This window comes from Arvicola amphibius, chromosome 17, assembly GCF_903992535.2.
Source record: "Arvicola amphibius chromosome 17, mArvAmp1.2, whole genome shotgun sequence".
Classification (NCBI taxonomy): domain Eukaryota; kingdom Metazoa; phylum Chordata; class Mammalia; order Rodentia; family Cricetidae; genus Arvicola; species Arvicola amphibius.
In genome coordinates, this window is record NC_052063.2 from 28,189,884 (window position 1) to 28,211,769 (window position 21,886).

Sequence of the window (21,886 nt, forward strand, 5' to 3'; positions counted from 1 at the left end):
CTTCCTATGTAATTAGAGACAGTCAATTCCATCGTCTCCACTGGATTCCCTAATAGGTGCCACTGGCAGCTGTCATGAAAGGCTACGTAGCGAAGTGCACACACTGACCCACGTGGTCTCCACAGTGGTTCAAAAGGTGAACCCCCTACTAAGTGCCACAGCCGTGGGCTGCACAGCACAACAGCAAAAGCTCCGGGAGAGTGGGGCATTCCTAAGCATCCCAACTCACCCCATCGTCATCTGCGTACACCCGAACTGCCTAGAAAAAGTGCGTGCTACTAGATTTGCAAAAACTAAATATTTTCATAGAAAAACAGTAATAGCAAATTAGAAACAAAAGAAAAATAAAATCACAATTGCATTCAATTGGACTGAACTGAAGCTGCAGCAAAAACTTAAGAATATTACATAATACATGCAATTTATGCATTTTAAAAGCAAACACTTTATACAGATTTCCCTTAATGAGAGATATGACATGTTATATAAAAAGGAAATCACATCTCCACATTTAAAGCTCTGACAAAAATGAGAACTATTACAAAGTTCAAGTCTTTCCATTAAAATACAAGCTTAAAGAGAATATAAACTTACATAAATATTAAAAATGTTACATAAAATATGTAAGAAATTCAACTTTTAGAAATTATTTCCTTAGGCCAGGCATGGTAGCACACACCTTTACAGAAGCATGTAGATCTGAGAGTTCAAGGCCAGCATGGTCTATACAGAAAAATTCAAGGAAAGCCAGTATAAGGGGTAGGGAAGGGGGTAGGGAGAGGGAAAGAGAAGGCAGGGAGAGAGAAATCCTGTCTCAAAAAAATAAAAATAAAGGGAGGGGCAGGAACTGTTTTGTTTCCAGGTACATCTCCAGCACTAGAGAAGTGCTAGAATGTAATCAAAAGCATGCTCAGTAAAGGCAAGAAAAGCTAGACAGCACATCAGCTAGAGTAGTGGGCAAGCAGGTGTGCAGTCAGCAGCCAAGTGGATAGCAATGACAGCAAAATAAAACCTGAGAGTAGACAAGACTTCATTTGGAACACCTTTTCTCTTTAAAGCAACGACAAACAACAACCAAACATCAGTTCTAATGAACATGGAAAGTCCTCCCACACACTGAGGTGGGGAAAGTGAACAGCACAACAGAACGGTTCACTACGTCTGTATGCCTTGAATACAATCAACAGCAAGAGCATGACATTGCTGGGTTGGAATGCTAGCCAGAACAAGAAAATCTGTTTCTCTGGAAGCAAACAGTTTCAAAACACTAATTTGCTATAAAAGCAAAGTATTTGAATTATAACGTTACAAGTTCTCATGAAATACCAAGTTAAATGAGCTTGATAACCCACTTTTAAAGGTGTATCCTAATGATGGAGACAGGCTGCCCTTGAACTCAGGATCCTCCGGTTTCACCCTTCCAGTGATGAGCTCAGGTATGCACTTACCACACAGAGTTTAACAGAGTTAGTTTTTTAGATGTTTATTTTGCTATTAGTAACTAAAAAACAGGACAAGTATATTTAAATCCTCTTTTGAAGTCACAGCGATAAAATAACAAAAAAAGGACGAAATTAGTTATTCATGCACAGTGAAATGTAAAATCATTCTTCCTTACTGAGGAACATTGAAGCATTTCTTTGCACTGTGTTCAATTGAAGACTGCAAAGACTGCATTCCTACCTCCATTGGTGTGTGCTCTCTTTTTAAATGACACTGTGTTAACCATGTCCCACTCTGCTTCATAACTGCTCTGGAGTTCTGATCCTCGATGAGTTCTTTCTTTGGGGGCCTGGGTCCACTCTACAACTGAACTGGAGTCCTGAAACAATAACATAAATATTTAGGTCTGATGCTAGTGCATGCCAGTGCATAACATCTGAGCCCCCATGAATGACGTCGGAAATCTGTGGCAAACAGCATGAGTACCGGTTTCCCCCTTGCTCATCTGTATCACCCTCTGCAGTTAGGGTTGCCAATCAGTTATGTATAGAAGCCGACTCAGGGCTTCCACAAGATTTGGTTTTCATGATAAGTTTCACCTCAATTCCTCATTGTCCTGTTTTTTTATTGAGTTGTGATATCTAAAAATATAGCAGCCATCTTACAAAAAGAGAAAAGAAAGCAAAATGCATCCCATTTTCAGACTACAAAACAACTCCTACCAACTACACGTAAACAAAGAGAAAAGCAAACAAAGGGAGCTGGTGAGATGCAAGAGTTGTAAAGGCTTTGGCTGCCAAGGCTGGCAATTTGAGTTCAATTCCTGGAATGCGCATGGTAAACGAGCAGAACTTACTCCCTCCCGCAGGTTGTCCTCTGACCTCCACATGCACATGCATGCACGTAGACAGACACAGACAGACACACACATACACAATAAATGAAATGTAAAATCCTAAGAAACGCATGGCATGAACAAGGAAGTCAAAGTCTAGAGAGAAGCCCCATTGGTTAAGAGCACTTGTTCTTTCACAGGGCCAGGGTTCAGCTCCCAGCATCTTCATGTCAGTCCACCCATCTGTCACCTCCAGCTCCCGAGTGAGCCAACCTCTCCTAAACTGCCTGGGCATCAGGTATCCATGCGGTACACAAACATACATGTCAGCAAAGCACCCATACAAATAAAAGCAAAAAATTCACTAAGATAAAACAATTTCCAATTTCAGTAGAAGTAAGGAAAAGTTAAAAAAAAAGTAAGATTTTTATTTTTGCCTTATTATTGAGAGTATCAAATATTTAAAAAGTTTGAGAAAATAGGCTGCCTTACACTGTTGGCAATAGTACTTCCTAGTTCTGACTACAGGAGGGCAATTTAGTTGAATTTTTAAAAATTAAAGTATACATCAAAGGGAGAGTAATTAAAGGGTAGACAAATACTAGACTAGATCTTAAAGGTTGATACACACTCAAATTTACTTATAATTTATAGACAAGCATCACATAATGACTTGAGTAAACAACCACCATATATATGACAATGACTCCATAAGATTAGAATTGAACTGAAAAATGACTGTTAAGCAACAGCTTAGTGGCACTCCAGTGCGTGGCACAAGGCACTGCTCTGACGCATGTGATAATGCCAGTGTAAATAAACTTAGCACATGCAGTAGTCACAGAAAGCACAGCACAACAAGATATACTGCGGGCAGTATATCTGTGATAATGAAAACAGCTGTCTATGTACACTGCTTACGCATTTATATCTTTGTCATTAGAGGATACATAGTCTACTTACACTGAGTTTATACTTTATTATACTATACAGCACTACACTGTGTCACACCAGCCTCAATATTATACATACAGTGTTGTCACATCAGGTGACTGACATGCATCATCTAGGTTTGTGTCGATATATCCTATGATGTTCCCACAAAGTGCACATTTATGTTTGTTCCCATGCATATTTATTCAACACATAAAAATAAATACGACCAGAAAGTTACAAAACTGGATAAAAGAACAAATGAAGCATACAAATTAACACAGATAAGTGTTCTAACGTAAGAAACACAGATTAAAGTCTGGAAGATAACTAACCAGGCACGAGGAAAGAAATGGTTCTGAAGCAGTAACAACTCTGTGTTGAAGACTCATGCATCTCATCTTCAGTGTAACTTTTGTTAAAGGGGAGAAGCAAGATACTAGGAGCAGGATGAAACCACAAATCCCAAGAAAACTGAGACGTGAACAGCAGGCAACTGGAAAGAAGACCATCTGAAAATGCAACTAGAAAGCAGAATGGGTTTCTTCTTTCAGGTTCTACCTTAAAGGCCATTTTCAGAGAGCTACCTTGGAGCTTTGCTTGGTTGGCTTTTATTTTAGTTTTCTTTTCCTATGTGGTCCAGGCTGTCCTTGAACTCATGAGATTCTTCCACCTCATCTTCCCTATTATAGGCACACTACCTAGCCCAGTTCAGAAAGCACATTTTGTTCTCCAACACCACCACCACCACCAATCCCATTTCCCTCGCTGCCATCTCTACAACCACAGCCAGGTGACAAGGAAGACTAAGAACCCTCAGAGTCATGTCACCCCCACCTCTCTGTGTCCACCTTCTCTACAAACAGCCTCCGAAATGGCAGATCATATTTTAAAAAATTAGAGAAATTAGGATAAAGTCTAAGATAAAAATAAAAAAACTGGTGGAGAGATGGCTTGTAAGACCCAGGATCAACACCCACCCTGGGCAGTTATCAACCACCTGTAACCACAGCTCCAAGGAAATCTGACACCCTCTCTGGCCTACAGCCATTGCACACATGAAGTACACATGCAGATAAGCAGGCACACTCTTATATACACACATACACACATAAAAATAAATTAAGTTTTTATAAGTAGAGAAATTAACAAAACTCCAGAAGACTAAAGGTTCTAGTTGTTTCGTATTTATTTTTCAGACTGTGTGTGTGTGTGTGTGTGTGTGTGTCTATGTGTCTGTGTGTGCCATGACTGTTATGCACATATGCTGTACACATAAGGAGGCTAGACAACTTTTGGAAGCCAGTTCTCTTTTCTTCATGTAGGGCTCAGGAGATCAAGCTCAGGTCATCATGCTTGTCAGGAAGTACCCTTACCTACTGAGCTATCTTATCTTGCCAGTCCTACAGATAAAGCTCTATTCATTAGAAGATGTAAAAACAGAACTGTGAGAAAGCAAGTGCACGGATGAAAACAAGGGCTTAGCTGGAAGTCCATCTAGATAATGAAGATGCCAACACTCCCAGGTTTCTTCTTCAATTCAGTTGTCCAAACACTAATATCCCAGCCTGACCTTTCTGAGCAGGGTTCTATAACTTCCATTCTGAAAAAATGAACTAGAAAAATAATGAGAACTTGATAGCAGGGATTCCCACCTTGAGAACTGATTAGTCATACACAGAGAAGAATCCCATGAGTAGCAGGCAGGCCTAGCCATAATGAAAGAAAACACCTGCTAATAAATATGAGCCTAACAGTACAAAATCCCCCAAATACCAAGATAAGTGTCCAAAAAAAAGATGGATCTGAGTGAAACAGAGCTAACAAGAGGAGCCATTCAGAGCAAACAGATTATACACAAATAAAAATAAGGATTATTTTTATGTAGGGTGTGGTGGCAAGAAGCCTGTGATCCCAGCACTTGAGAGGCAGAAGCAGGACTATGCAAGTTCAAGACCAGCTTGGTCTACATAGTCAATTATATGTGTGATTAGAGAAGAGATGGGGGCAGGGGACCTTAAGGGATGGAGAAGAGGGAAAAATACATGTGACTGAAACACAGAAAATACATACGACTGACACACAGGGACTACTGCAGAGAAGGAAAAGGACCACCACAGAGGGGAGAAGGGGATGGAGGAGGGCATTAGAGCAGGGTAGCAAACAAGACATGCATGCCTACATTCTTATATATACACACACAAAGAAAACATACAGCAATCTCTCAGTCATATTTTTTAAATACCTTTCCAGCATACAGAATACTAGAAGAATCTAATGCATCATCCAATGGTCTCCAGTCCACTATTACTTCAGCATCCTACATTCAAAAAAAATGAATTATATTTAGAATTCATCAATATAACTTGAGCATCCTGAAGAAAGACACCATGAATTATATTTAGAATTTATCAACATATTATGTTCTTAATCCACTGAGAGCCTTTATCATTTATTACAGAAGTAGCAATTAATATTGTAGGTGTCGGGGCTGGAGAGATGGCTCAGAGGTTAAGAGCACTGACTGCTCTTCTAGAGGTCCTGAGTTCAATTCCCAGCAACCACATGGTGGCTCACAACCATCTGTAATGAGATCTGGTGCCCTCTTCTGGCATGCAAGCATAAAGGGAAGGAATGTTGTATACATAATAAATCTTTAAAAAAAATATTGTAGGTGTCAACCCACCAGAATTAACTTCTGATGGAGGAAACTTGCCTTCCAAGGTCAGTAAGAAATACAGACTCCAGAATATCTGTTGTTTCCTCCTGTAATTTCAAACGTGCTAACTGCATTCTTTCCCTAGCCTGTATATATGTGTGTATGTGTATCTCATCAATACTTTCCTGATGTACTGGGGACATATATATGTGAGAAATCAGGAGGATGTCTTTTCATTTGGCTTTATAATCTTGACATATAGAATATATACTAGGAGCCTTGTATTCTCGAAAAGGCCCCAGAGAAAGAAAATTCTTCCCACTTAGGGGTCAGAGGGAACAAAGTCACCACTTGGCCCAGAGGCTGGAATTGCCAGACTCCAGATTTTACCACATAGCTGTAGTTCTTGCCTTTGAATGGGGAGAGCTGAGAGGTTCCCTTAATCAGCTAACATTTGACAAAAATACTAATGCAGATCAAATGTCACCCGCTTTCCTTCCACAGCTTATGCTGGCTGCCATGACTATCATGACGCTGTGTTCCCAGGTACCTAGAAAGTGAAGAAAGTGCTCAGAGCGCACAGCGCTGCTGCGTTTTCTTCCTCTTTTTTCTATTTACCAATTACAGACTTCTAGCTTAACTAACCACACAGATGTAGTTAACACACAAACTCCCTTCTCCCCCTCTTAGAAATCACAGCCTCTTCCTCTCTTTACCCTTTCCAGATATGCCCCCTCTGAGACATAAGAAAATAGGCGCCCGCTTTGTCAGCCTTATCTGTCTTGTTGGTCCTGAAAAATACAAGTCTGGTATCCTTGCTATTGCCAGAGAATTGCTAACTGTGCCTGTGTGGGTATATAAACTGGAAATCTTGTGGGATCGAGAGAACACTGGAAGACTAAATGGGACATGGCAAGAAGATGTGTGAGCCAATTCATTCCTTTTACCCTCAGATCCCCTTAGCAAGTTCCTGTGCTTGCTACAGTGTTCCTTCTGGATCCTGAGAGATTTAGGAGGCTGGTACCCCAATAAACCTTGATATTGATCCATTTTTTATTTCTAAATGTAAAATAAAATTTTAGGACCTTAAATATTAGTATTTTACACATTCTGACATTACCATTATTTAACAATTGTTACGGAAAATTAAATCTAATTATTTCCATTATGAAAAAATTTGTATTATTATAATGTCTACATGCCCTCCTCTCCCTCCCCCTTTTTGGTGAGACAGAATCTCTCTGGTATCCTGGCTATCTTGGAACTCAAAGCTGGTCCTCAAACCACTAAGCTCTTCCTCCCAAGTGCTGGGTTGGGATTAAAGGCATGCACCAACATGTACACCTTTACATACACATTTAAAATTTTTCATGACTTTCATTGGTATACCTAAGGTATGTTGTTTCTAATGTTATTTCTATGTTAAATTTACAACCATTGTCCAAATACAGTGTCTTACATATGAGATTCAGACTCTCCTTCAAAGCACCAAAGAGAACCACTATCATAAACTATTACTAAACAAGTCATTAACGAGAAACTTACCTTTTCTAAAACACGTAATATTCCTGAAATTAAGCTGTCTTGATCATTGGCCTTTCCACAAGATGAGTGAATATATACCCCTTCTTGTTCATATATAATCTGGAACAGCAAAAACAAGATTACAATTACACTTTTTCCCCTTTCATTTATGTGTGTGTGTGTGTGTGTGTGCACGTCTCCCTCCTCAGAACTGAGGCACTGCTCTCAAGCACAGGTTTACCTCACTTGGGTGGGTGCCCACATGACGAGTGCTTCATTAAATTAAATGAGCCCCAGCTCTAGTCACACTTATCTCAACATTCCTTAAAAATAACTGAGATATTTTCTTATTTTTTCACTTTTTAAATTTTTTATGTTTGTGAGTGTTTTGCTTACATGTGTATCTGTGTACCATTTGCACAGTGGTGCCTGTGAAGGACACAAGGTAACATCAGACCCCCTGGAACTTGGGTTATAGACAATTGTAAGCCATATGCATGCTGGGAATTGAACCCGAGTCCTCCAGAAGAGCAGCCATGCCCTTAACTACAGAGTCACCTCTCTAGTCCCCAAACTGTCTTCTTATAATATCTGTTCAAGGTCCGTTTACCTCATATACAAATGTAACACAGGTTGATTGGGACAAGAAGTATTTCAGATTCATGAATACTCGTGTATTCATTTGTGTTTATGTACATATGCCTTAAACACAGTCTGAAGGTAACTTCATGGGTTTGGAGTGCCTGTATCTTGACTGTGGCCAAAGGGTGAAGTCAGGGTATATAACTTTCTACTTGTAGCGTCACCTCAGCACTGAAAACATTTTAGATTTGGGGACACTTCAGATTCTGGATTTTCACATCAGGAATACTCAACCTGCATTTAAAACGCACAATACAGACTTCAACAAATTAGAAGGGAATTTGCTTCAAACACATGAGTATTTGTTTTTCAGACTGGTAAAAATCACACTCTCGTTTGTCTCAATAGTGATGCTGAACTAACTGCCATGTGGCTACAAACTCAGCTCTGCAGTCTGGAGCTGGGGTAACCACCATCACTCATATGATGCTTGCCCAGCAGACACAAAGCCCTGGCTTCAATTTCCAGCCACACAAGACTAATAACACCAATATTCAAGACCTCAGTGTAGAAACAGAACTAATGAAGAAAACCTAACTGAGGGAAATCTGGAAATGAAATATCTAGGAACTTGAACAGGAACCACAAAGGCAAGCCTCACCAACAGAACACAAGAGATGGAAGACAATCTTAGGCACTGAAAACACAATAGAAGAACAGGTCACTCAAAATGTTAAATTTACAAAAACTTCAAGCACAAAACATCCAGGAAATCTGGACACTATGAAAAGACCAAATTTAAAAATAATAGAAATGGGGGGAGACCTCGGTCAAAAGCACAGAAAACATTTTTTCAACAAAATCATAAAAGAAAATTTCCCTAACTTAAAGAGATGCCTATCAAGGTACAAGAAGCATACAGAACACCAAATAGACCAAATCAGAAAACAAAGCCCCCTCAGTCCATAATAATCAGAATACTAAATGGACTTCACTTCTCAAGAGACTCTAAAAGCCAGAAGAGCCCGCACAGATGGGCTACAGACTTTCAGAGATCACAGATGCCAGCCCAGACTACTTTTAATCACTGCAGATGGAGAAAATAAGACCTTCCATGATAAGCTGCCTCCGCCTCCCAAGTGCTGCTACCACAGGTACACACCAGGATGCCCAGTTCCTCTGCGGTGCTTTTTTGAAGAAAAAATACATGCCCCAAACTCAAAATTCTAAACTATATTTATACTATCTGGAGAAGACAGTCATGTTTAGTTTTCTAATTTCAAAGGTATAACTTTAGCTTCTAGAAATTAGTTAAGTCTGACCTAAAGGGCAAATAAAATGAAATAACTCATTTGCATCACCTATAAATTTTATGAAGCCCCCATCTCTGGATTCTACATTCTCTAAACTCAACCAGTCTAAACTCAGTAAGATTAAAAAATATTTAAAACAATGAAGATGCATCTGTATTATGTAGACATTTTCCTTACTAGCCCATAAACAATATAGCATAGCTGCAATTATAGTGTAGAGATATATTATAATAATGAATAGAAGATATGCACAGATTACATGCAAATTCTACACAGTGGGGTTGGTTTGTTTGTTTTGGTTTTGGTTGTTTTCGAGACAGGGTTTCTCTGTAGCTTTGGAGCCTGTCCTGGAACTAGCTCTTGTAGACCAGGCTGGCCTCAAACTCAGAGATCCGCCTGCCTCTGCCTCCCGAGTGCTGGGATTAAAGGCATGCGCCACCACCGCCCGGCTCCCTTTAAACCTGGATATCTCCAGGGTATCAATTTCCCATCATTATAAAGAGCATCTATATTTGATAAGACAGCACAGGAAAAAATTATTTGCTTTCAGTACACATTCATTTCACATAAAAAAAACAAGGTAATCACAGTTTTAATTAAAAAGTATTTTGTTTTCTAAGTATTCTGATCTCACATTCCCACAGTCAACCCCAAGCAGTCATAAAAAATACTACTATCTCCATCTTCATTCTATACACAAACTGAAAGCACAAACTATTTGGCAACTGTCCTTGAAATCACATGCACACTACACCAAAAGAACATCAAGTGCTCTTAACTGCTGAACCATCACCCCAGCACCCATTCCAGAAAGTCTATAACCAAACTCCTAGTCCCTTTTGTTTATATTATGCTTAGAAATTATTTTTATTCAAATAAAGTTAGAGATCCCAAATGCAGAAATGATGCTACTCCAGACTGAAACTCAACTTCTAAATGTGTTTAGATTTGTAAGTTGTGGCAGCGACTTTACAATCTGGCCTAAGTGCTCCATCTGAATTTAACACCTACATGAGCACAGTCCTTCTCACGTCATGTCTGGGGTAATCATTACTTCCAATATTTACTGTTTCCATATGGTTTTAGGGGATTGATTATTTAGAGCGCAGGTTTATCACTCCAATCTCATAGCATATATGTATACAAAATTGTACAAATTTCATCTACTTGAGATTAAAAGTGGCCCCCAAAATAACACAAACAAAATTAGAAAGAAATGATGTGAAAAGTAATATTATAAATGCATTCCATATGTCCAAAATACCATAAAAACTCACTAGGACAAGAGAAATCATAAATAAACTAAGATCCCAATGAACTTTTATCAAAAGGAATTGTATTCAGAATATAAAAAGAACTCTCAAAACTCAGTAACAAGAAAATGAACAGAGTTTAAAATAACACAAAGGTGGCAAATAAGCACAAGAAAAAAATAACCAACAATATTTTGATCACTATATGCAAACATGAAATACTTCTCTATGGGGGCTGGAGAGACAGCTCAGAGGTTAAGAGCACTGTCTGCTCTTCCAAAGGTTCTGAGTTCAATTCCCAGCAACCACATGATGGTTCACAACTAAATGTAATGCACAATTAGTGCCCTCTTCTGGCCTGCAGGCATACATACAGGAAGAATACTGTATACATAATAAATAAAGCTTTTTTAAAAAGAAAAAAATACTTCTGTGTGCCTATTAGAAGAGCTGTAATTAAAAAGAATGAGTAAGCTTTAGCAAAGCTGTGGAACACCAGGAACTTTACCTGAAGGGGTGTAAAATGATACCTACCTACTTTGATGAAGAGTTGGCAAAGCTTTCAAACACTAAATATACAACTATCACATATGGTCCAGTCATTCTCTTCCTAGGTACTTGCTCAATACAATTCAAGTTACACTAATTTGGTATACGCTAAAGAATGGTAGGAAAATGCTGTCTTCATTTGCCTCATTAAGCTACTTTGTTTCTCTAAAAAGCAGGAAACTGGAGCGACAGTAAAGCCGTGCAGTTCTAACACGCCAGTACTCCTGGCAGAGGTCACCACACAGCTTGGCCTGACTGCATGTGCAGTGCAGAGTGCACGCACTGTTCAGAGTCAAAGCTACAGGGAATCACATAAAGCAGCGTCCACAAGCACTGCAGGAAGATATCGGGCTCGTTACACATTTGATTTTTTAAATTATATATAAGCAAATAGCCCAAGGAGTCCAGCAAAGAACACGTGATAACCTGGAGCTGGAGTTACAGCCAGCTCTGAGCTGCCCTTGGTGCAGAACTGAACTCGAGTCCTCTTGAAGAGCAATATGCACTCCTATTAACCACTGAGCCATCCTACAGATCCTCATATTTGACTCTGGGTTTTTAGTCATTCCATGTTCTGTGGTGGTATATTATTTGTATTTTGAAAAATAAATCTTGCCTGAAGACCAGAGGCAAAACTAAAGCCACTAGATACTAGAGGTCAAGCAATGGTGACCCCAGGATTTGGGAGACAGAGTCAGATGGATCTCTGTGAGTTCAAAGCCACCCTAGGCTACACAAGATCAACAGAGAAATAAATCTAAGTGGTGGTGGCCTACACCTGTAATCCCAGTACTAGGAAGTCATATGCCTTTAATCCCAGCACTAGAGGGAATATAAAATGAGAGGAGAGACTGTCTGCTTAGTTTACGGTCACCCAGCCTTAATAGAAGTTAACACTTCTCTAGTGGCTTTGCTGCTTTGCTTTTCTGGTTTTCAGGTTTAACCCCAATTTCTGTCTCTGAGTTTTTAATTATTCATGCTACAATGTTCAAAACTCTTCCTGCTATCAAATTTAAGCACCTCTAAATTGAATTCCACGAACCCACACAGTATGGCAACCAAGCATTTATAAAGTTCTGTGCTGCCCATGAGCCAGGTCCCCAGCCCTTTTCTCCTTCCTCTTGGAGTCAGAGGCTCACTACATCACCAGGCTTTCAATTCTTGTCTACAGCCCAGGTGACCTGTGCTTCTCCTGCCTCAGCTTCCTGAGCAGCTGAGATTACAGGCTTGTGCCACAGGCAGGGCTTCTGACAATACTAAAAAGATACAATTGACTCAGAATAGTCTAACTGCTCCAAAGGTAGAAACAATGTATAAAGAAACTTTAAAAAGAGCTGGAGAGATGGCTCAGTGGTTAAGAGCATTGCCTGCTCTTCCAAAGGTCCTGAGTTCAATTCCCGGCAACCACATAGTGGCTCACAACCATCTATAATGAGGTCTAGTGCCCTCTTCTGGCCTGCGGACATACAGACAGAATATTGTATATATAATAAATAAATATTTAAAAAAGAAACTTTAAAAAAAAAGTTTTCCACATCAAAAAAAAAAAAAAGATTATCTCAGTTCTTCTAGACTCTCATTAATTTTTTTTTTTTTTTTTTTTTTTTTTTTTTTTTTTTGGTTTTTCGAGACAGGGTTTCCCTGTAGTTTCTAGAGCCTGTCCTGGAACTTGTAGCTCTTGTAGACCAGGCTGGCCTCGAACTCAGAGATCCGCCTGCCTCTGCCTCCCGAGTGCTGGGATTAAAGGTGTGCGCCACCACCGCCCGGCTCATTAATTCTTAAAATTTTGCTAAAATCAGGCTAAAGATGTCTCAGTTATGATCAAGAGCGCCTGCTGCTCTTGTAGAGAATCAGAGAGTTCAGTTCCCAACACCCACACTGGGCAGCTCATAACTCAGCATGAGGGGATCCAACACCCTCTTCCAGCCTCCATGGGCACCCACATACAATTGCATATATGCACATATATACAAAAGTAAACTAAAATAAACAGTTTTAAAAATAGGAGGGCAAGATGGTCAGCAGTGTTGTCTACTGGAAGTGATGCAAGCGATGGCACTTGTGTGGACGTCAAAGGACACTTGCGAGTTCTTTCCTTACTGCACTCAAGAACCCAGGTTTCACTCCCAGTACCCACATTAAGGACTCACAACCAACTGTTAACTCCAGTTTTAGGGGATCTGATACTCTGGCCTCAAGCACCTGATGAATGTGGTACATAAAAACTCATTTAGGCATATGCATACAGATAAAAAGTAGAACAGGTATTTAAAAAATAAATAAATAACCAGACATAGTAATACATCTCTGTATTCTGAGTCCTGGGATTAAAGAGATAGGCAGATCTTTTGAGTTCCAGGCCAGAAAGACTAAATGGTGAGAATGTGTCTAAAAAAAAAATATTTTCTAAAGTATGGCTAGTGAGTATACACCTCAGTAGATAAAAGCACTTAGCTTTGGCTATGCGGTGGTGGTGCACAACTTTAATTCTAGCATTCAGGAGGCAAAGGCGGGCAGATCACTGAGTTCGAGTTCAGCCTGGTCTACATGTCCAGTTCCAAGACAGCCAGGGCTTCACAGAGAAACCCAGTCTTGATGATTTATTTAACTTTATGTTCATTGGTGTGAAGGTGTCAGATCTCGTGGAACTGCATTTTCAGACAGTTGTGAGCTGCCATGTGGGTGCTGGGAATTGAACCCGGGTCCTCTGGAAGAGCAGTCAGTGCTCTTAACCGCTGAGCCATCTCTCCAGCCCAACCCAGTCTTGAAAAAACAAAAGAAAAACACTTAGCCTGACGACCTAAGTTGGAGCCCCAGATACCACAATGGAGAGAGCTGACTGCCCAGAGTTGTCCTCTGGCCTCCATCCGTACTCGTGCTATGGCATGTGCACATTTTAGAGAGTATTAGTTTAGATGCCCAAGCAGATGAGTGCATATATAAAACTTCTAATGATTTTCTACTAACAGTAATAGCAAAGGAACTAAAACAAATAATTAAAATAACTCTAAAGCCAGGCATCGTATCACATGCCTATAATTCCAGCACTTGGGAGGCTGAAGCAGAGAAGGGTAGCATTCAAGGTCATTCTTAGTCAACAAATTCAAGGCCAAGTCTGGTTTTCACGTGCTGCTGCTGCTTCAATATGTTGAGGAAGATAATGACAATAATTAAACAAATAAAAGGGGCTATAGCAATGTTTTGTAACAAATTTGCTGACCTTAATCTAACAACAAAAGTTAAAATTAAAGAGCAAAACCGAGACAAGACAGATAAATTCAACTTAGCAGACAGAAATAGACGCACTTTTGCATTACTGAATTTAAACCATGTTCCAACAAAGCTGAAGAGAACATGCACAGCACAGCAGCGGGCAGGCTTTTATAGTTTCTATACTGATGTGGAACTGAGCTATTTATATTGCCACCAACCACTTTCAAAAACTAAAGATAAATGAAAGCATTCAACTAAAATACTCATTAGTAAGATGAAGGTAAAATTTTTGCCCTAAATCTCTCCATACGGAAACTCGATAGCTACTGCATAACATCCACTTTAACAACTATGTGAATTTTATAAAGTAATCTACAATCAAAAAGAACTTCAAAGATTTAGTTTATTTAAAAGCTATCTGGCTTACAGAAAACAATTTAAGCTTTTAGTTACAGAAAGTATCCCCAGGGAAAGCCACCATGACGAGCTGCGCTCCACAACTAAACGTCTAGCACCTAACTGCTATCTGCACGCCCACAGTCACACGCACCCTAAATTGTTATGCTCTGCATAAAGCTGCTCTTTATATATTGCCAACTACTCCGTCAGCCATCCAAACCCGTCAATCATCCGGAAAGCCTTCTAGCAGTCTGACTCCATTACTGTCATCTGGCAGCCTTTCTGTGACACTGGCCCCTCACCTTATCTGGAGGCATTGCTCACGTCCACTCTCCCGTCTAGTCATCCTCTAACTACCCGTGTAAGGTGTGCAATAGGCAGCTCCACAATTCATCTGATAAACTATACATCTGATTACATCACAACAGTCTGCACCCCTCACCTCTATGGAGACGTTACCCCTCCTGACACAATCTTTCCGCCTGCCCCATTCTTAGTCTACCTGTTCCCTGAAAAGCCAGTGTTTTTCTATGTGACTATTCCTCCTCAAGCACTATCAGCCCTCCTCTCCACAAACAGTGTCTGCCAATCCTCCAGAGAGCACAAGCCCGTCAGCCTCTTCTACCCACTGCCCGTTCCACCTCATCTCATTCACAAGTGCCCGATCTTCAGTTTCTAGAACGAGGAGACATTTTCAGTTGTTTCTCCAGTTCCAGTGAGGAACTTAGGAGTCTGGAGTTGACCCTGAAGCAACAAGCCCTGGGTGTGAAACAGCATCAACTGAGCCAATCATGGGAAATGAGGAAAGGCGGGCGGCTACAAAGTCAAAATGACAGGACTTTGTGATTTAATTTTGGAGAGAAAGGCAATCAGGGATACAGCTGGGACATGGAGAGGTTATTTACTGAGGAACAGCTGGAAACTGAATGAACTGTTGAGGTGAACTGTTGAACAAATGTGTAGCAATTCTCAATGAAAGGCACGTCTGTGGCTTCTTAAGGACATTCGTGTATAAAAAAGTCAGCCATAAGAGAAACAAAAATAAGTTATTGACCTGAGGAGTTACCAAATGACTCAATGAATGGCTCCTGCTAAATTAGCAATTACATATATATTACAGTACAGACAGGAAAAGCACAAAAAGCAGGGCAACCAGTTCAATCCCAGGGACTCCCATGTGGAAGAGAGCCACTCCTTTAAATTGTGACTCCTGACAATTGTTATCTGATCCCCCCACACACATGCTGTATCATGCCACATATACACAATAAAATGTGACTAAAAACTTTAAACAATACAGTCTAAAGCCCTGTGTGAGAAACAATAGTAATTCCAGCACTGAGAGATGAAAGTAGGCTAGCCTTGGGCTCCACAGTAAGTTCAAGACCAGATGTACTATGAGATCATGGCTTAATAAACCAAGGAGATAACAAAACAAAATCTATGTTTAACCACCCTTATACAAAGAACCGAACATAACAAATAACTGATATTCAAATGTTTGCTAAGATAAAGAATATCATAAAAAAAGTAAAGGGTATATTCCTATAAAGCCCTAGTTAACTATCACAGCATACGATTTCATCTAAGGAAAATAAAAGTCTCCAGGAAAATCTCCTAGATCCTAAGAATATTCTTATTGCAGTGCTGGTAGAGTGCCCAGCACACACAAAGCATTCTGTCCCCAGAACCAAATAAACATGGTTTGTTGGGGTGTGCCTATAACTCCAGAATTTGGGATGTGAAGATAGGGAAATCAAATCTTCAAAGACACCCTCAGCTACCTAAGCAAGTTCAAGCCCATCTAAACTACAACAGACCACACCTCAAAAAAAAAAAATTATTCAGCAAAAAGGAAACCATGCCTGGTACTGGGAACCTAGCCAACTACCCACGGCTAGTAAAGTCATTTTATTAAATGGACATATCCCTACCAACAATCTATATCTGTCTTTATATCCGCTGTTAAGTGCAGTCTTCACCTGTCATCAAGGAAACTTTTCTCTGTAACAGACAAGAAACCATTATAGAAACTACAACCAACCAAACGCAGACTGTGGAACTCAGTCCCCATGGATACATCTACATAACACTCCCACACCTATGTCTCGGGAATCACTTTTGAAGAGGGTCCAGGAAGACTGTGTGAGATTGTATTTCCTAGGACGGTCAGAAAGTACACACTCATCAAGTCTCAACAGCGTGACTGCCCAAGCACGAGCTGAACAAGGACAACAACAGACATGCTAAAGTGGATGGAGGGAAGCGCGCAGGTCTGGACTCTACACCCAAAACTACAAGCAACTAATGAATGCTGAGAGCAGCTGGAAGTCTTTCCCAGGGACTAGCATACCAACTGCTCATTTAATACCAAAAAATCAGCCCTGAAAACAGATACATACAAGATCCCAAAACTTTCAAGTTACTTTTTGTCATTTCTTTCATTCCACTACTTCAGTTGTGTGTGTCTGTTGAAACAGAAGCAGAATGGTTGCTACAGTGTTTCTCTTATCTCAGTATCCACAGGAACATGTCACCCGCCCTATTAGGTCCCCTTTTGAAAAGGTGGCTCTATAAATACACAACAAGGCAGATAAGCTAACTTCTAAGAACTAATCAAGGCTGTCGATCAAACTCAAACCCACCTTTAAAAATTGCAAGAAAAATGCAATATATTCAAGAATGAACCCATCCACATTGTGTTGTCTTTTCTAAAAGTTGATAAAAGCAGAGTCATTCAAAAAGAGAAAACCCTCAATTGACAAGACTGTTCTGAAAACAAGCCTGTGAGGTATTTTCTTGATTAATTACTGATGCCGAAGGGCTCAGCCCATTGTGCATGGTGCTACCCAGGTGGACCTGGGACATATATGAAAAGCAAGCTGAGCAAGCCAGAGAAGCAAGCAATGTTCTACGGTCTCTGCTTCAGTTCCTGCCCTGACTTAGTGCTGGACTGTGACTTGGGAGCTGTAAGATAAACTAAGCTCTTTCCTCCTAGGTTGTTTTTGGTCATGGTGTCTCATTACAGCAACAGAAACCTAACTAAGACACATACAAACTGACCAATCATTTGAGAACTCAAATGGCACTCCACATTTACTGAATTACGCACTGGCATGCATCACAGGATGTCTGCGGTTTGTCCTGCTTTGGATTTCCTGTATCCAAAAGGATACAGGCACACTATGTAATCACATTTATATTACACAGTAAGAGTCACAGGAGACAAATGTGGTCTAGTCTCCAGAAACCAGTTTGTTTGGTGGGGGCGGGGGGACCTTTTATCCTAATACAGGTCCCAAATTCTTACAGTTGAACAGATTTCTCTCCACTTTGGCTGAAAGAAAACACGGCCAAACAGTAGTTCACTAAAGCTTAACCAAATAACAGCATTGAGTTCCCAACATTAGATACTTTTCCCTTTATTTCATAAGGATATTATTTTCATATTTGTGTACTGACATATTTCTTTGCAGAAAATTGTCAGCATGAATAAATAACTATTCAAAACCAAATCTAACCTTACAATCTTGTAAAAGATCTGAAAGATGTTTCTCAAAAATATTTTAACAGCAGCTAATGTTTATTGAGCACATGCTAGATGCCAAGAACTACTGTGGACTTTCTGCAATACTAACTCATCGAATCCACCAACAACTCCATGATGGAAGTATATTTCTGCAACCTTATGCAACTGGGTAACGGGCACAAGAAAGTGATGGGGAAGCTTTGTTAACCAATTATCTTCAAGAGGTGGCACCAAGTTAGGGTGTGGCTTTCTGGGACCCAGAAAAAAAAACGGGCATAGGCCCAGGTGCTCTCTCTGTGGTTCCCAGGCAGCACAGCTGAGCTTGGACTTCTCGTTCCTGTTTCGTGAGTTTTTCCCTTATAATAAATAAATAAATATATAATTGCTTTATCTTTTAGTTAGCCTGGTTATTTCCCAAATCGAGCTAACGTCTTCAGGAAAGCTAAGTAATTTTCCCTAAGTCACACAACTACAAGCAGTTGAGCCAGGTTTGCTCCTAAGCAATTAGCATTATCTCAACCACTGCCAGGGCACAATGACCTTTCTTCACCATCAAATGTCTATGACCTTTGGCCTGCACAGATGGCTCATGTCTTAAAGGTGAGGCTCACAACCAAAATGACAACATTGTGACTTTGTGTGTGTGTGTGGGGGGGGGGGGGGTTTCGAGACAGAGTTTCTCTGTGGCTTTGGAGCCTGTCTTGGGACTAGCTGTTGTAGACCGGGCTGGCCTCAAACTCCAGAGATCCGTCTGCCTCTGCCTCCCAAGTGCTGGGATTGTAGACGTGCGCCACCACCACCCGGCGTTAACATTGTGACTTCTAAAACATGGTATTTTTCAATTTCTAAAACAATAAAGGATGAAAAAGAGATAACTGAAAATAAAGCTCACCCCATACCAAAAATATAAGTTCTGCCCTATCCAACCAACCAGTTTCACAGAAACAGACAAAGAGTTAACACTTGCTCAGGATCTACTACGAGTCAGGCCACATTCCAACATACTTAGTCATTAAATCCCCAAAACCCTAACATAAAGTAGGTACTGTTTTACAGACAAGGGAGATTAATTTGGCTGAAGTAGTAGTAAGTGGTTAGTTTCTGAAACAAATTTGGCTCCACTCTCCTATTCTGAATAAAAACTGTTAATTCCTTCATCATTTCCAGGACCTCAGAGCAAAGGAAACCAGGGTTATACAGTTACTCTACGTGCGAGGTGCCACCACTGAGACACGCGTTTAGAGCTGGCAGCCCAGCATTTGCTCTTTGATACGGGGCTTGTCCTTTATCACAACTGAATCTTTTATGACTATTTACATCCACAACTGTAACTCTGAACTACAAGTCAAGGCTGAACTCTGAAGAGATAGGAAAGAGATTCATAAGTGACCTACTCGCTTCTACCATGTTCCCCCTCTACCTGAACAAAAAGATGGCTACGAGAAGCAGAAGGCATGTGTCTTTTTATGGCAAGGTAATCCGTTTGGATTCATTAACAAAGTAAAGAAGTCTCACCTGTTTTGATAAAGCAAAAGACAATTTTGCACCCCTTCTCCACAAAAATAAAAATCCGGTGCAGAATGCCTTGAAGTCTGCTTTACATGCAACTAGAAGAAGGAAGACACCACAATGATTAAGGCACAGCAGAAATTACCAAGGGAAGACTCCATACATTTTGCTGATCAAGAAAGCACATGAGAGAAGAGTGTGCTTCGGTGTGGGAGGGCAGTTCCAGTGGAGAGATGGGAATGGACATTCAAATGAGGTCATGAAGCAAAATTACAAAATACGAGCCACTCTTAAATTTTAAGTCGATGACTGGTAACACGGCTGCAGCTGGTGGTGAGCACCATATGTTTCCAACTGCTTATCAAGGGTTCTTTCAGAATCAATGAAAACTGGAAAAGAGACGTGTAATTTCAATTGTAAAGATGTCTTGGAAAGTGCCAGGTGGGACGCACCGCTAATCCCAGCACTCAGGAGGCAGAGGCAAGTGGATCTCCGTAAATTCGAAACCAATCTGGTCTACAAAGTGATTTCCAGAACAGCAGGTGCTACAGAGAAAGTCTGTCTCAAAACAAACAAACAAGGAAAGTGCCATATTGGATCTGTCCAAATGAAAACACCAACAGGAGAACCTGATTTGTAATGAGTTGAGACAATTAGCATTCACCTCAGATACAAAAAGCCTAAACCTGACAAGGATATAAGTAATCCTAAAAGGATGTCCAATTTATTATCTGAAAGAGCATAAACATGTACATATATACATTCCCGTTTGTTCAGCTGCGTATAATCCTAAGCACTCGACTACCAGACCCCTGACAACACTTCCATTCCGCAGATAAAAGAAACAGAGACGGCTTAGTTATCCAGTTTTCCAAGGTCACTAATTCAGATCAACAGCGAAGGTAAAGCCGTAATTTGTTCCTCGGCCTAATCTGCTCTTCTCCAAACGTGGGTTAAATAATTCAAAACCGCGGCGAGCTGCAGCAAGGACCGCTGAAAGTGAAGGAACAGAGGAAGCTGTCTGCGACAAGTAAACAGTCCTTAGTGTTCTCTGAGTCATTACCAGTCGGTTAGGGACATTTGCGAAATAACACTGCGCCGGGGAATGCTGCCAGGTGCATGTCATAAAGCAGATAACCCTAGGTATGGAAGAGCTCGCTCTCTCAATGTAAACGGGCAATATATATTGAAAATAAAAATCTCCTCTGCGCCTAATGCTAGCTCCCAACCCACCAGGAGGGTATCACTGCCAAGCCTCTGCAAAACACCACGACAGACGCCCCCACAGCAACGCCCGGAAAACGTCTAAGAGATCAATGCTTTAACAAATGCTTTTCAAGCCAAGCCTGGGACGGTGTCAACCCGGAAACACACCTCGCCGCTCACGCCATCAACCAGCTGGGTCTAAGAACACAGCTGCAGAGCTCCCGGTCAGCCAAGCCACGGTGGCGCCTGATGCTTTTACAAAAGGCTGGCGTCGGAAGAACTGGAGTCACCGAGGGGACACACGGATTCAGCTGCCCCCCGAGGGGGTGATCGGAAGAAAAGCCTCGGCGCTGCGCTCCGGGGCTGAACTGGACAGCGGTCCCGAGGCCTGCGCGGCCTGGGAGCAGGAACTGTCTAACGCGGGGCTCGCCCAGCACCCGGGCGGAACAGCTGACACCACGCCCAGCCCTGTCGCAGTCACACACCGGCCGGCCCTGACCCCGACGCGACCCGCTTTCCCCTTCGGCGGCCGCCCAGCAGCCGCAGGCCGCCGGGCCAGGAGCCGCCGCGCCAGCCGGAGCCGTTACTCACCTTCCCGCTCACAACGCCCGCCGCCGCCATGTTTCCCCGCGCGTGCCTGCTGATGACGTAGCAGAACCTCACGTGTCTCCCGGACTCACAACAACATCCGCCCGATCTAAAAGGACATCCGGGCGGGAAGGGGCGGGGACTGGCGGGAACTGCGATTGGTGGCGGGCGAGGGCGGGGCGGGAGAGGCGTCCAGGCGCATGCGTGCTCAGGATGGCGAGAGGGTGGCTGGTGCTGTACTGCGCAAGTCTTTATTTTGCCCCCCCCCACCTTTTTTTTTTTTTAAAGCTGAAAGGTTGGTAAATAGAAGCTGACTGATGTTGAAGTTTTCTTGAGCGTAGCTCGTGTATC

At 41.3% G+C, this 21,886-nt stretch overlaps 1 protein-coding gene across 2 annotated transcripts in view; it reads right to left on the reverse strand.

Annotated features, from left to right (window-relative positions):
* Tbc1d15 (TBC1 domain family member 15) overlaps positions 1-21,644 on the reverse strand; it is a 55,629-nt gene extending 33,985 nt beyond the window's left edge. For both annotated transcript variants that reach the window (XM_038314428.1, XM_038314427.1), the window contains exons 1-4: positions 21,539-21,644; positions 7,416-7,514; positions 5,457-5,531; positions 1,684-1,822 (exon numbers count right to left, since the gene is read on the reverse strand). In XM_038314428.1, coding sequence (XP_038170356.1) covers positions 1,684-1,822; positions 5,457-5,531; positions 7,416-7,514; positions 21,539-21,568 — 343 coding nt within the window. In that variant the 5' untranslated portion in view covers positions 21,569-21,644. The remainder of the gene's footprint in view (positions 1-1,683; positions 1,823-5,456; positions 5,532-7,415; positions 7,515-21,538) is intronic.
* Between the last annotated feature and the right edge of the window lie 242 nt (positions 21,645-21,886).